At 41.2% G+C, this 13,988-nt stretch overlaps 1 protein-coding gene across 1 annotated transcript in view; it reads left to right on the plus strand.

The window, feature by feature from the left end:
* The window catches only part of Pappa (pappalysin 1), a 226,571-nt gene that overhangs the window by 205,376 nt on the left and 7,207 nt on the right, over positions 1–13,988 (plus strand). The window contains exons 20-21 of the mRNA XM_048340520.1: positions 1,752–1,823; positions 7,848–7,946. Of these exons, the coding sequence (XP_048196477.1) occupies positions 1,752–1,823; positions 7,848–7,946 (171 nt within the window). The remainder of the gene's footprint in view (positions 1–1,751; positions 1,824–7,847; positions 7,947–13,988) is intronic.

The raw sequence follows: 13,988 nt of genomic DNA on the forward strand, positions 1-13,988 counted from the left end.
ATTCCCTCACAAAATAAATATTTATTGTGCATCTCTGGGTACCAGGCACCGTTGAAGACTTGGGAGACCCTAAACAGGAACATGATGTTTTGTGGAGCAGAGAGGAAGAACGTGTAACTTGGTCCTACCCCAGAGTCACGTGACTGACTTAGCAGTCACAAGCTTGCCAAGAAACCCAATTATGCTGTGGCTCTCTTATAAGTCTGCTCTTGGGAGAGAAGGGTTTGGTCATAAGGTTTTCTCACATTCTGATCATGACTGTTCATTTCTTAATTAAAATTAATCAACTGGCATTTGGCCAGGAGAGCAATTCCTGACCATGTAGATTTCTGTGGCAGGTTTCCAGCACAGGATAGCTACTGCTGCACATCCACGTGTGTGCTATTTCTTTTCTTTAAGGAAATAATTATCATCTCGCATGGAAACTGAGGCATCTGTGAGAATAGAAAAGGCAGCTTCCAGGATTTTTACGATTGCTCTGTTACTGAAACTGTTTTATCTTCCCAGTTTTGTTTATCTTACTTCTTTCACCTACTTAAAAAAAATATTGGCATGTTGGATTTTTGTGTTGTGAGCTGCCTTAAATCATTTCTGGAACAATTGCTTATTTTAACCCCTGGTTTCTCCACTTAGCAGCGTGGGGAATTTATCCTCCTATGACATAAGATTAATGCCCACCTCACGGCCTGGTGGCAAGAAATAAATATGATAATGCATAAAGTAATTAGCACCACGAAGGCACTCAATATATTTTAGTTGTCATTATCACCATCATAATTATTAGTACTAAAGGAGGCTATAAATAAGTACCTCTATGCATACCTATGCACTTTGCCTGAGTGGGTTGGGAAAAGCACCGCAGACAAGTAAGTCTTGAGCAGACATTTAAAAAGATAACAAAGGCTTCTTCCCACATGGCAAGATGAAGAAGGAACAGCAAAGATAAATTCTTTAAACTCAAAAAATGTGGGTGCCTCCCAGAATGGTGAGAAGGCCCACACACTGTAGCAGTAGGCAACCGCAAGAAAGTCCCCCTGCCTTTCTGAGGTTCCTAACCCCAGTTTAGCTCAATCCCCTCTCAGGCACATGTTCTCAAACTATAATGTCCACCACAAGGATCAGAGACGCTCGTTTTTAAGATGTAGGCCCAGCCATGGCCGTAGACAGTCAGAATCATAAATTCAAATGCAGAGCTGAGGAATGTACCTTTCTAATGGCCTTCCATGGGGATACTGGTGAAAGTGGTCCTCTGCTCAAGCTTTGAGCTCCACACTGGCTTCTTATCTTCCTGCCCTTAGCCACATACATGCCTATGTACATACCACACATGTACAGACAATCATCTCCGTCCTTCCTTCACTCCAACTATCTAGCAGGCGAGAGATCATCCAAGGATTTTTCTGAAGTTTTTTTTTTGTTGTTGTTGTTGTTGGTTTTTTTGTTTTGTTTTGTTTTGTTTTTCAGTTATGTTGACTTCCCTCAATTTGCTTCTCAATTTTGCTTCTCCCCCACCCTTTCTGCTGCCAGGGAAATAGGGAATGATGACGCATATGGTGAATACAAATATTATTCTAATCTTATGGCTTCTGTTATTGCAAGTACCTGGACAAGTTCTCCATGTAAATACCAGGGTGAGGTCAGAATTTGGAAGGTCTAAAAAGAGGTGAGGTGTGATGCCAGTACAGGGTTGGCTCCCACCCCAACCCAAACCCATCTGACCTCTCTTTCTTTCTCCTTCCATCTCTCTGCAGAGAATTGTATGCACTGCTGGCCTCAAGTGGTATCCTCATCCTGCTGTGATTCACTGTGTCAAAGGCTGTGAGGTAAGTTACAAGGACCAACTCCACAGATCCCCAGAGGTCATTCAAAGGTTATTGTTGTTATATTTATGATGGCTATTATCCATGTCTACTGAATACTGTAGATATTCATTTGACAGCCTTCCTGGGGGGTGGGAGAGAGAGAGAGAGAGAGAGAGAGAGAGAGAGAGAGAGAGAGAGAAAGAGAGAGAGAGAGAGAGATCAGCAAGTCCCTTTTATTGATGATAGGATTGAGGCATAGGCATGCATATAATTAGTAGATAGCAGAATTAAGAGTCTAAACCAAGCTTTTCTATCTCCAATACCTGTAGCCCACAAAATATTGGGTCTGTAAAGAATGAAAGGGAAGGAGGCTATATTGATTTAGCATCTGTAATATGCCAGGAACTTTGCCATCATTACCACATTTCACTTTTATGGAACCACATGAGGCGATTTAAATTTTTTTTCCATTTAGGCAATGATGTCACTTGCAAATTTGTTCCTTCTGCCCGCATCTTAATTATTCACTCCTTTCAAACTCAGAAGTGATTTGCACATCTTAGGCCCAACCATAGACTCAAAGTGGAAGATCCTTTCTGGCCCTCAACGTCTGTAATTTCTCAGTTGGGCCATTCCCTGGATCTTGGAATTATGCAGGTCTGACTCTATGGACCAGAGACAGGTTTGATGGGGCATTGCAAAGGTTCTTCAGACCCAGCTGTGTTCCAAGGGAGGGCCACCCGTGGAATACACAGAGATTTCTGTGCATCACTGTAACCTTTGTGCTGAAAATCCCTTGCAATATGGATGTCAAATCTCTATGGTTCCCCCACTAGAGCCCAGGGAGGAAAAATCAGAAAAAGTTCATATTGGAATAGAATTATTTGGGTGTCAGAACCAGAAAAGCTTTTTCAGATCACCTAAACCTAAGCATTTATTTTATAGTGGCCTGGTCTAGAATGTAATGGAATGCCAAAAGTGGGAAGGCTTTCAGTATGTTCTAGTTCTACTTGAATTTTTTTTCTTCTTTGAACTGGAAAATGAGGACCAGAGAGGGAGTGTACTGCTCTTAAGTTTGTAAGCATGATAGCTACTGAGCCGATGAACCCAGGTCTTCTGACTTCCAGGCTTTGGTCTTTCCTCCTCTCCTAGGTTATCCCTGCTCCTTGAGCCATAAGTGTTTTGACCTAAAGGTGTCACAAACCAATCCCTAGGCCACACATTTCTTTCTGCGTGTCGAGCAGGACCCCTGTGTGGCATCTTCTCGGGGTATGTTGCAATGTAGTCTTTACAAAAGCCCGTTCATTCCAGTCCCAAACCAGGAGTGGCAAAATCAAGGCCAAGGTCTCACAGATGTTGCCTCCTTCCACCTCAGGATCAGTCTAGTATTTGGGGAGAAAAGCAGCTTGAGTTACTTGGGCATTGATTCTGCTAAGCTAGCAGTCTGGGTAACCAGTGACAGCAAAATTTGATCCCTCTGACTCAGCAATAGGGCACAAATGACCCTCACCTGTCAGGCTTTGAGCTTTAACAGCGATACTTATCGCCTTTGCTCTTGCAGGTGCCTCTCTTCTTTTCTTCCCTCCTTACATTAGAGTCATATGGAACCAAAAGTATGCTCAGAAAAGCAACAAATACTGGGACCGGAGAGGAGCAATCAAGTTTCTAGAGTTGCCCATATAAAGGGGTTGAGAACTCCTGAATATCTTTTCCCTTTGTTTCAGCAAACTAAGTCCAACATGCTCATTCATTCACTTGTTTATCAAGTCTTCTCTTGAGTGACAGTTACAGATCAGTAACTAGGCTAGGTTCTTGGAATCCAATGGTTTTATACAAGTGACAATAGTTATGTATGGTCTAACTGAATGATCTGTGATACCGTCTTTCTCTCCACCCATCTATCCATCTGTTCACATCCATTATTTTACTCAACAAATACTTTTCTGAAGATATATTTTATAAAATTTTGCTCAAAATGCTTGTCTGGAAATCTAATGGATGGAAAATGGACAGCACATATTCCCTATCCCTGAGGAGCTCAGAATATAGTACAAAGACAGTTAAGAAAAAAATTTAAATGATGTACTCAAGACATAACCACCACATGTATAAGTAGGACAGAACATCATGGGACTATGGGGGAGAGCATTGGAAGGAGATGGTGTTAGAGTTAGAACTTGAAGAATGGTCAGGGTTGGGGATTTAGCTCAGCGGAAGAGCACCTGCCTGGTGAGTGCAAGGCCCCAAGTTCGGTCCTCAGCTCTGGAAAAAAAAAAATCTATAAAAGAATGGTTAGTTTGCCTGAAAGCATTGTTAGTCAAAGGAACAACAGCAGAAATAAGAAGAAATGGGAGAAATTTCTACATAGTAGAGCTTTTGTCATGAAATTTTCCCTACTCCATTCCCTCACTTAATAAAGTTCTACTCATATTCAGGATCTCAGCTGAAATGACAGTTTCTTAGGGAGGCTCAGAACTCTGATTGAAACAGATTCTTTTTATTTTAAATTTAATTTTATTTTCAAGGTGAGGTACAGAGGGGTTACAGTTACATATGTAAGGTAATGAGTACATTTCTTGTTATACTTGTTAACCCGCCCTCATTTTTCCCTCACCTTGCCCTCCAATCATCCCCCAAGTTGTTCAGTTAATTTTCAACATATTGTCTTGTGTCACTGTTGCATTGGTTCTCCCTTTATCCTTTGTCTCACTATTTTCATGTTCCCCTTCCCTTCCTTAATTCAGATAAACATATATACAATATATAGGGTACTGAAATCAAATACAGTAACAACAGGGGATAAACCATAGGAAAGAAAAAAGAAAAAATTCACATAGTATATTAAAAATAAAAACAACAATTAGGCACAACTTGTTTCCATATCTTGGAGTTCATTTCGCTTAGCATCATCTTATGTGATCATATGTACATTGTGAAAATGGCAATATTACCAAAGGCTATCTACAAATTCAATGCAATACCCATCAATATACCAGCATCATTCTTTAATGAAACAGAGGAAGCAATCTAAATCTTCACGTGGAACAATAAAAGACCCCCAAATAGCAAAAACAATCCTTAGCAGGAAGAACAGTGCTGGAGGAATATCAATACCAAACTTCAAACTCTATTAAAAGCCATAGTAATAAAAACAGCTTGGTACTGGCACAAGAATCAAAGACCTCGAGGTAAAAACAGATACCTTGAAAACATGGCAGGAAGGAATAGGAGAAACATTAGGGCTCCTTGGTACAGCTTTTAACTTTCTTAATAAAGGCCCCGATTCTTTACTTGAATAACATCAGGCATCACTCTGAATAGCTTTTCTTGTCTCTATAAATAGCCCTTCTTGAAGTGCAAACAGGCCAAATAGATGTGTGAGTATTTGATTAAAGATTTTTCCTTTAGTAAAGTATAAGGTCTAGAAGTGAAGGGAATAAATCCCTTCACTAATATATCACAGTCCTGGGAACAATATGTAGCACATAGCAGGCATTAAATAAATAAGGCTGAATAAAGTATGTGTGTGTATGTATATATGTTTGTACATATATATATATATATATACACACACACACACACACACATACATATATGGCTTTATGAGGCAAGCACTCTTGCCACTAGGCTATATTCCCAGCCATATATGGCTTTAGTTACAGCAAAAAGTTCATGGAGTAACTATTAATGAGATTGAAGATTTTTTCCTCCCAGGTGCCAAATACAAACAAAGCACTTTCATTACATTGCTTTTCCCTTCCTCCTTTTCTTTCTTGACTACTCCATTACAAAGACACTTGTGTTCATTCTCAGGAAGGAAGGGGCTGTTGATCTCCTTCATTGGTCTGTCCCCACATAGAAAGAAGAGGACTATAAAGACCTTTGACCATAGGCAAAACCTCCAAAGGAACATGGAAAGGAAAGGGCTCATCCTTGGTTTGTTACACAAGCTCCTCTTCTCTAACATGAAAGTAATAATATCTTTGTCATAGTAGTCACACATGGCTGAGTCACACCTGAGCTCACAGCCCTGTGCACGCGCATACTTGCAAATCTGATCTCAGCCTCATGGCCTCTTCTTAGCTCGACTCTGGGAAGACCCATTTTAGAGTCTAATGAGGGAAGTAACAAAATAGAATCTGAAATCATATGTTGGGGGCACAAAAGGTCAATGAGAATTGACTAAGGTCAATGAGAATTTGGGAAAGGAATTCTTGGTTAGCATGGTTTTTTTTCCCCTAGAGCATTTATGGTGGAAAGGAGACACAAATGGATCGCAGGTACTATATCCTGAAATAGAATGGTTTTAGGAAAATGATGACATCTTGTTTCCCATTAATGAGTCATAGAGCATTAAAGATTTACAGTAGCACCATAATCGGCATAGTTCTTGGTGACTGAGAATCAGTGATGAAGTAGAAGCTGCTCTTGTTTGAGGAACGCATGGACTGATATCCTATATAAAAATGTGAACAGACCGCAGACTATTCTGTGCAAAGTGGGAGAGTGGGAGAAGCATAGGTGATCGGGCATTCAGAGCAAAATCTAAAATTTCCCAAAGATGACTCTGAGTTTAGCTTAGTAATAATTGGACTTCTTCATCTTTCCCTTATCTTTGGAGTACTACGTTGTTAGGAGGAGGTAGAGAAAGAAAGAAAGAAAGAAAGAAAGAAAGAAAGAAAGAAAGAAAGAAAGAAAGAAAGAAAGAAAGAAAGAGAGAGAGAAAGAAAGAGAAAGAAAGAGAGAGAGAAAGAAAGAAAGAGAGAGAGAAAGAAAGAAAGAGAGAGAAGAAAGAAAGAAGAGAAAGGAAAGGAAGGAAGAGAAAGAGAGAGAAAGAAGAAGGAAGGAAGGAAGGAAGGAGAAGGAGAGAGAGAGAAGAGAGAAGGAAGGAGAGCGGAGGAAGGAGAAGGAAGGAAGGAAGGAAGGAAGGAAGGAAGGGAGGGAGGGAGGGAAAGAGGGAGGGAGGGAGGGAGGGAGGAAGGAAGGAAGGAAAACTAACTGAACAACTCATGGGGGGAGAGGGAAAGGGGGAGGGGGAAAATGAGGAAGGAGGTAACAAATTGTACAAGAAATGTACCCACTGCCTTACATATGAAACTGTAACCCCTCTGTACATCACTTTGACAATAAATAATTATTCAGAAAAAGAAAGGAAGGAAGGAGGAAGGGAGGGAGGGAGGGAAGGAAGGAAGGGGAAGGGAAGGAAGAGGAAGGGAAGAAAGAGAATAGTATAAGCTAGAACATCCTTGTGTAAGAGGAATTAGGGAAACATGGTCCTAAATTTCTTCAAATAACTACTCTTTGTACTGTCCAATGTCATTTCATATTGTCTTCAAATAGTTGTACAAAAGGACTTTAGTTTAACAGTTCTGTTCATGGGTACCATGCACCTTGATCAGCATTACCCTCAATGTAATTTTTGGCCACGTGTTTTTCTTACTCATCTGCAAGATAGCAATAATAATGCAAACCTTGTTTGGAGGAAAAGTAAAGGCCTGTAACATTGAGTACATCTTCATTCCTCTGTCAGGGAATCTACCAGGAATACACCTATTCTTGATCTTAATTTCTATGAGTTCTTCTGGTCGAAGTTAACAATTCTTGGGCAGTTTATACTGAGCGTCTCACTTTATCGGCATGCATTTCATTCCAAATTATCTTTTTAATTGCATTGCCAAGAAGAAGAGAAAGTAGGATCAAATTTTCTTCTCATTTTTTTTGGTCAAGTAAAACAAACACTCACAAAGATGGGGGAGAGGAGCTATTCAGAGGTCTTATAGGCCTCATCATGTAAGAGTCTGTCTCTTCATAGAACTACATGTCACCTGGGAGAAATGTGGCAGATAAATATTTATAAATGTTAAACGTGATAATGAATCCAATTGGGGTGCTGGTATTTGAAGCTAATTAGTCTGACTGTAGAGGTTGATGAGAAGATGAGAAATGGCTAAATGGCCATCATGGGCTTCAATGAAGTGTTGGGGGAAGCTTTCACTTGCTAACAAAAAAGCCTCACATCTTTCTTGCATCTCTCCCCCTTCACAGCCCTTCATGGGAGACAATTACTGTGATGCCATCAACAACCGAGCCTTCTGCAACTACGATGGTGGGGACTGCTGCACCTCCACGGTGAAGACTAAAAAGGTGGGTCAGGGTGGACGTAGAAACCTCCTGGCTGCTTCCTGCACAGCAATCCAGCTTGTTGGCTAGGGGCATTTCTCCTTGCTGTGTATGATCCCCTTGGCTCTAGCTGGAGTCATATCATCTTGGGGATGGGACTCATCCTCATGGCAGAGGAAAGCAGCTTTTCCAAGCAGCACAGATGGAGTGGAGGTGGGTGAGGTACCAAGCCTTGCCATTCTCTCCTCTTGACATCCAGAAAGTTCAAGCAATAGTTGGCCCTGGGTGGTTACAGGACAGGTAGGAGAAAATTCTGTTTTATGTCTCCAGAACCCACTGTAGGAAACCCCTTAAGGGAAAAGGAAAAGAGCCATTCTTTCCCTTAGCCTTTCCCCCTTACCTCTGGGATCTATTTATTTCCTGCCTATCTTTCGCCCCTATCCCCACATCATGGGACATTTCCTTCCTCTGAGCACTCAGGCTTGAGTGTTCATCCATGGAGAACATATGCTTCAAGATTTCCCTCAAATCACAAGAATCCTATGACTTACTGTGTGAATACTGGGCTGTGGCTTAGATTTCTGTGCATATTATCTCGTGTAGACTCCAGAACAATCTAGCAAGGTAGAAATTTGAGACCCAGAGTGAAGTGGAATCATTTGCAGCACTAGGTGACTGACCTGTGTGTTATTCCCTACCTCCAAAAGTCGTCATAGTATTCACTGAAAGATTACTTGTAGTCAAGCATATAACCATGTTACATATCATTTCATTTCATTAAAAGAGTTGTCCTCTTAGGATTATCATCTTTTTGTCCACACTTTATACATGATGAAGTTGTAACAGAGAAAGGTCAAAGTTACCCAGACAGTAAGTAGTAATACTGAGATGCAAATCTAGGGCATTGTAACCATACATCACTAGTCATGAAGATCTTGCAATGGGCTTGTGTCTTAACCAAGCATCTTGGTCTCCATTTGTAGCAGGTGAGCTTCTTGCTTTGTAGGTCTCTTAGTTCTTTGTAGGTCTCTTAGAGTTCTTGGCATGACCTTAAGGGCTAGGTATGAGCTTTCAACACCTTCTTTCAGACTTCCTTCTCTCCAACTCTCCACCTAACTTCTTTGTAGTCTCCAAGGCTGTGGCCTCTGAGTTACTTGGCTCAGCCTAGTGTCTGTCTGCTAACTCCATTCTCTTTTCCCTGTTTGTGTAGTCACCAGCTGTTCCCCACATCCGCCTTGCACAGTGACCTGAGCCCAGTTGGCAGACAAGAGCAAGACAGCGCAGCAAAGTCTGTCTGACAGCGGTGTCCAATTTCCCACCTAGACACCTGCCTGCAGTGTGAGGCAGACAGGAAGAGGCAAGATTCAGATTCTAAGGATATGGGCTTGTGATTTTCTTGTTCCACCCCTAATCTGCCTCTAATAAATAGCAGATTTACAGAATAGGCTCCCCCCCCCCAACCAGTGCTTTCCTCTTATAACAAAAAAAAGTATCAATTTGTTATTGGAATCGTTATAAGTATGTGTTGGGAGTGTAAAGCAGGAAAGGGAAATGTCTTCAGCATACTCAACATACCAAAGCTTTCTAAGGTGTGGTGGCCTGGAATACTAGTTAACAGTCAGCACTAGTGCTAAGGCTGCTAAGATATAGATTCTGGAAGTTGTGAAGGAAGTACAGTACAGTCCTGTCTCATTGGCTTTGAGGGCATGGGCAGGCCAGACTCACCTTGGGTTTTCTCTCCCTTTCTTCTCTTTCTCTCATTTCTCCTCACTCCTTTCTTTTTCCTCTCTCTTCTATCTTTTATCTGTTTCTTCTCTTTCCTTCCCCCTCTTTCCCTCCCTCTCTCCCTTCCTTCCTCTCTGCAGATCTCTTTCTTGACTTTTCTTAAAACACAGTATTTTGATGTAGCCCAAACTGTCCTGGAACTGTCCATGTATAGGCCAAGCTCACCTCGGACTCTCCGTCCTTCTGCCTCAGTTTTCCCAGTGCTGGGGTTAATAGACATTAACTACCACACCAGATATATTTGCATGAAATTCATTAAGGTCTCTTCCTGTGACTTCTTGGATGAGCTGGCACTTTGTAGTCTGATCTTATGAACAAGACCAATTATTCAATCTCAGAAAGGCAAGTTTCTATCACTATCACCACTGTCAGAACCATAACCCAACCATCAAGATCAACAATAATACCGCAACACCAATCACACCACAAACATCAATCATGATCACCAACAACTACTATCATCATCATCAGCAGCAGCAGCAGCATTTCTTCAACACTCGCTGTGAAATATACTTTGTGCTAAATAATTTTTATCAAATTTTGTCTCTATGTGAAATATTTCTATATGGTAGACCTCTTTTCCTCCATTTTGCATAGAGAGAAAGTGAAGAGTGCAGCACAGCAAGGGAAATAAAACTTGTACACCTCCAGTCAGCCACAGGGCAAGTGTCCTTCTCATTTAATCCTGTGCCTTTCTCCATTTTACCCACATTTTCCTCCATTTATCCACACAGACATTCTATCCATATTTAAATATGTTACTATATACATGGATTGCTCAGTGGCCTATCTGTATCTACCTTACCCATATTACAGAAATGCCCTCATACTTCACGCCTCAACTATTGGCTCTATTGTTTTCAATGTACACTGGGAAGACTCTAAGATTTACTAAGGTGAAGTGATTTCTCCAAGATACCATAGCCAGCAGGTGGTAGAGCCAAAGCTCTCTAACCATCAACACAGGATGCCTGTTGTTACACACACACACACACACACACACACACACACACACACACACACACACAACTACACCTGCTTCTTGTTGAGTCTGACTCAGATTCTAGCCTTTACCTGTCTCCCAGCCCTAGACAAGTCCCAAGCCAGAAACCTGTACATTTGCCTGAACTGCATTCCTGAACTGCTCACACCCACAGATTGAGGTGTTGCCTTGAGCACATCCCCTAAAGGGAGACATCCTGTGTCTGAGCTCCAGTTCTAGCCCAAAAGCAAAGGGAAAGTATCTTGGTGTTAAGTCATTGACCTTGGCCTGTTCACACAGCCTTTGAGTGAGTACCCAAGCCACTTATGGGATAGCCTAGCCTCATGGTGCTAAGAATCTGCAAAGAATCACCATGATGTTTGAGCTGTGTGTGGTAGGTTTTTCATAGGACGTCATCTTGGGGAGTAGGTGCCTGGGCAGAGGATCTGGGAACCAAGAACAGAGCTAAGATTCTATTGGCATATTAGTCATCTCCCTATGCCCCAGTTTCTTACTCTATGATGAGAAGATACTTCTCCGTGGTCTTCCTGCTTTCAAGGGGAGGGGACTAAGAAATGCTCTCAATCACAGATGCATATTCAAGGCCACCTACTCTTCTGTGACTCACTTTCTTGCATGTAGTTGTAAGGTGTCAAATGAGGATCACAAGAATAGATGACCTAGTAGCATTGCTGGGGACTGTGAGTGAAACAGTGCACATTAAATTTAGCTCAGTATCAGGCATGTCACAAGGGAAGAATGGTCATGACTGGTTGTAAAGGAAGTACCTTTTGATGCCTTCTACTCTAAGTATTTGGAATGGAGTTTTCAATCCTACACCACCAACTTACTGATTGGAGCTATGGCCCAAGACAAGTTGATTTTGCTTTCAACATTGTGAAGCCTCGGGCATTTTTGCCTTCAGGGTGGGCATCTAATAATGATAGCCTTCAAAGGTTGTAATATCATCTAGCATGTGAAAGGCTTTTGACAATGACTAGCTTGTGCACACAGTAGGATTCACAGCTTGAACCTACCTGAACAGACATCCCCCAAGTATCTACTAAGTCAAACCATGGATTCCACAGTCTTTTCTTCCTAGTTTTAGACACCTAATCAGTAAGGCATATAGTTGGTGCTTCACAACAAAGCAAAACAAAGGTACACCCAGCCCTATATATATTGTCTCTGCTTTGAGCAAAATAGGAGCTTATTTGGAGATGAGCTGATTTACACACACACACACACACACACACACACACACACACACATTCACACACCTCTAATCATCTGAGCCCATCTTTGCCTTCTATCTTTCCCATACTGAGAAGGATTTCAGGCAGATGAAAATTTAAGAGACCATAAAAAAATGCAATTCTTATTGTACATGTAGGGAAACTGAAGTCCAAAGAAGGCAAATAACTTGCACGAAGTCATCCAGTCAGTGAGTGCGAGAGACTCCCTGACTCATATTGTCTGTCTGTTCATGCATTCATCTGTTTATCCATTCATGGCCCCACTGACTGCTCTGACTTGGTAGAGATTCAGTTCAACAATAGACCTGGCCCCTTCCCAAACTGTGTTGGCATGCATGTGATTCAGTATGACTTTTATGAGAAGGGTATAAAAATAGGATACACTGATATGGTATTAGGGTGATGGTGCCAACTTTCTCCAGGCTAATGAGGAAAGAGGTGATACTTGAGACAAGACCTAAAGAATGAAAAGGAGCTGGCTAGGGAAGAGCAGATAGAACAGTGGAAGATAAATGGGTAAAGATTTAAAAGTAAGAATACATTTGGAATACTTCAGGAACCGAGAAATTAACAAACAAGCCACACAGAGAGTTGGTAATGAGACAAAGCAAAGTCTGAGAATTGTATAGAGATCAGATGATAGAAAGCTTGAACTTGTGGAGTCCCTTCTAAACAACAGAATTTGCTGAATATTTGCCTGTGTGAGATAGAAATATGAAGTTATCTTAAAGGGTCGTAGAGCTCAAGAGGAAAGAGTTGAGTTACAGAGTTAACAGAGAAGATGATATTGGTAACTGGATCTTTGTAATAGTAGAATATGACCAGAGCAGAAAGGAGAAAGATAAAGGGATGGGTGACTTGAGGACAAAGAGGTTGTCCAAGTATGGGAGCTGGTCTAAAAGGGACAATAGGCAGGGAAGATGGTGAAATAGGAGTCAGACAGAGAGATCTGATTCAGCACATATGCATTCAAGCATTGAGCATCTCCTACGTGTTGGACCATGTGCAGAAGCTTCTGTGCATTTCTATTTTGTTCCATCCTCATAATCATATGAAAGATAACATTTTCTTTTGAATCTCACATTTATAGATGTGGAAGCTCAGGGCTGTAGCAGGGAAGACATTTTCCCAGAAGTGTTCACTCAGTCTGAAGCGATTAAGATTCTTCCCAGGATGTCATTCTCCACATGTTAACTTAGCTAGGAGAGTTTGACTTGGCTCTGACCTCAGTTTCCCCATTTGGGTTGTAAGCTTTTTCTCTCTATGCATCTTCCAATTATAACACTCCTTATTTTCCTTGAAAATGAAGAGGTTGTGGAGAAATAACTCTAGAGGTTATGGAAGAATACTCTAGAGTCTAGATTCTAAGCCTTGTAGATTTATTCTTCAAAATCTTGGCAGCTAGAGAGTGAGTGTCCTGAGCTGAGAAGAGCAAGTAGTTGTAAACAAAAAGAGAAGCATTGCATGGGAAAAGAAACAAAACTGCTTAGCATTGCATATTAATTCAAACTGGAAAAAAAGCAAAGCAGTGTCGTAGATGTGAAAGAGAGAGAGAAATGGAGAAGCAGATAGAAATATGTTCCTTCTGAGACTTAGACTCATGGAAAACCAAAACGAGTAAGACTGGTATGGTCTCTGCATCAAGACAGATGAGAGAGGGAAGAGGGGAGGGAGGGGAAGAGAAGGAGAATGAGAGACTGACAAAAACAGAAACAGAGAGAGATGCAGAATGATTATGTGTAGATGTGTAGATAGGAGTTTGTGTGCATGTATGTGTTTACATATAGAATTTGGCACTTAGCATATGTCAAACACAGTACCAGGTGTTTTTCATGAGCTATTTCATGTGTCCCTCATCACCGTGTTAGAGTAGGTATATGTTTTCATTTCTCTCATTTAATGAATGAGTTTGCTAAAGCTCAGAAAATTGTTGATGCTCAAGGTTACCCTTCAAGTTGGTGAAAGAGCCAGGATTTATAATAAAATCTTCCTGACAGTTAGGCCTACATCTTAAACCACTACAAGATGTTAGGATAGTGAGAG

Source organism: Perognathus longimembris, chromosome 1, assembly GCF_023159225.1.
Source record: "Perognathus longimembris pacificus isolate PPM17 chromosome 1, ASM2315922v1, whole genome shotgun sequence".
Taxonomy (NCBI): Eukaryota; Metazoa; Chordata; class Mammalia; order Rodentia; family Heteromyidae; genus Perognathus; species Perognathus longimembris.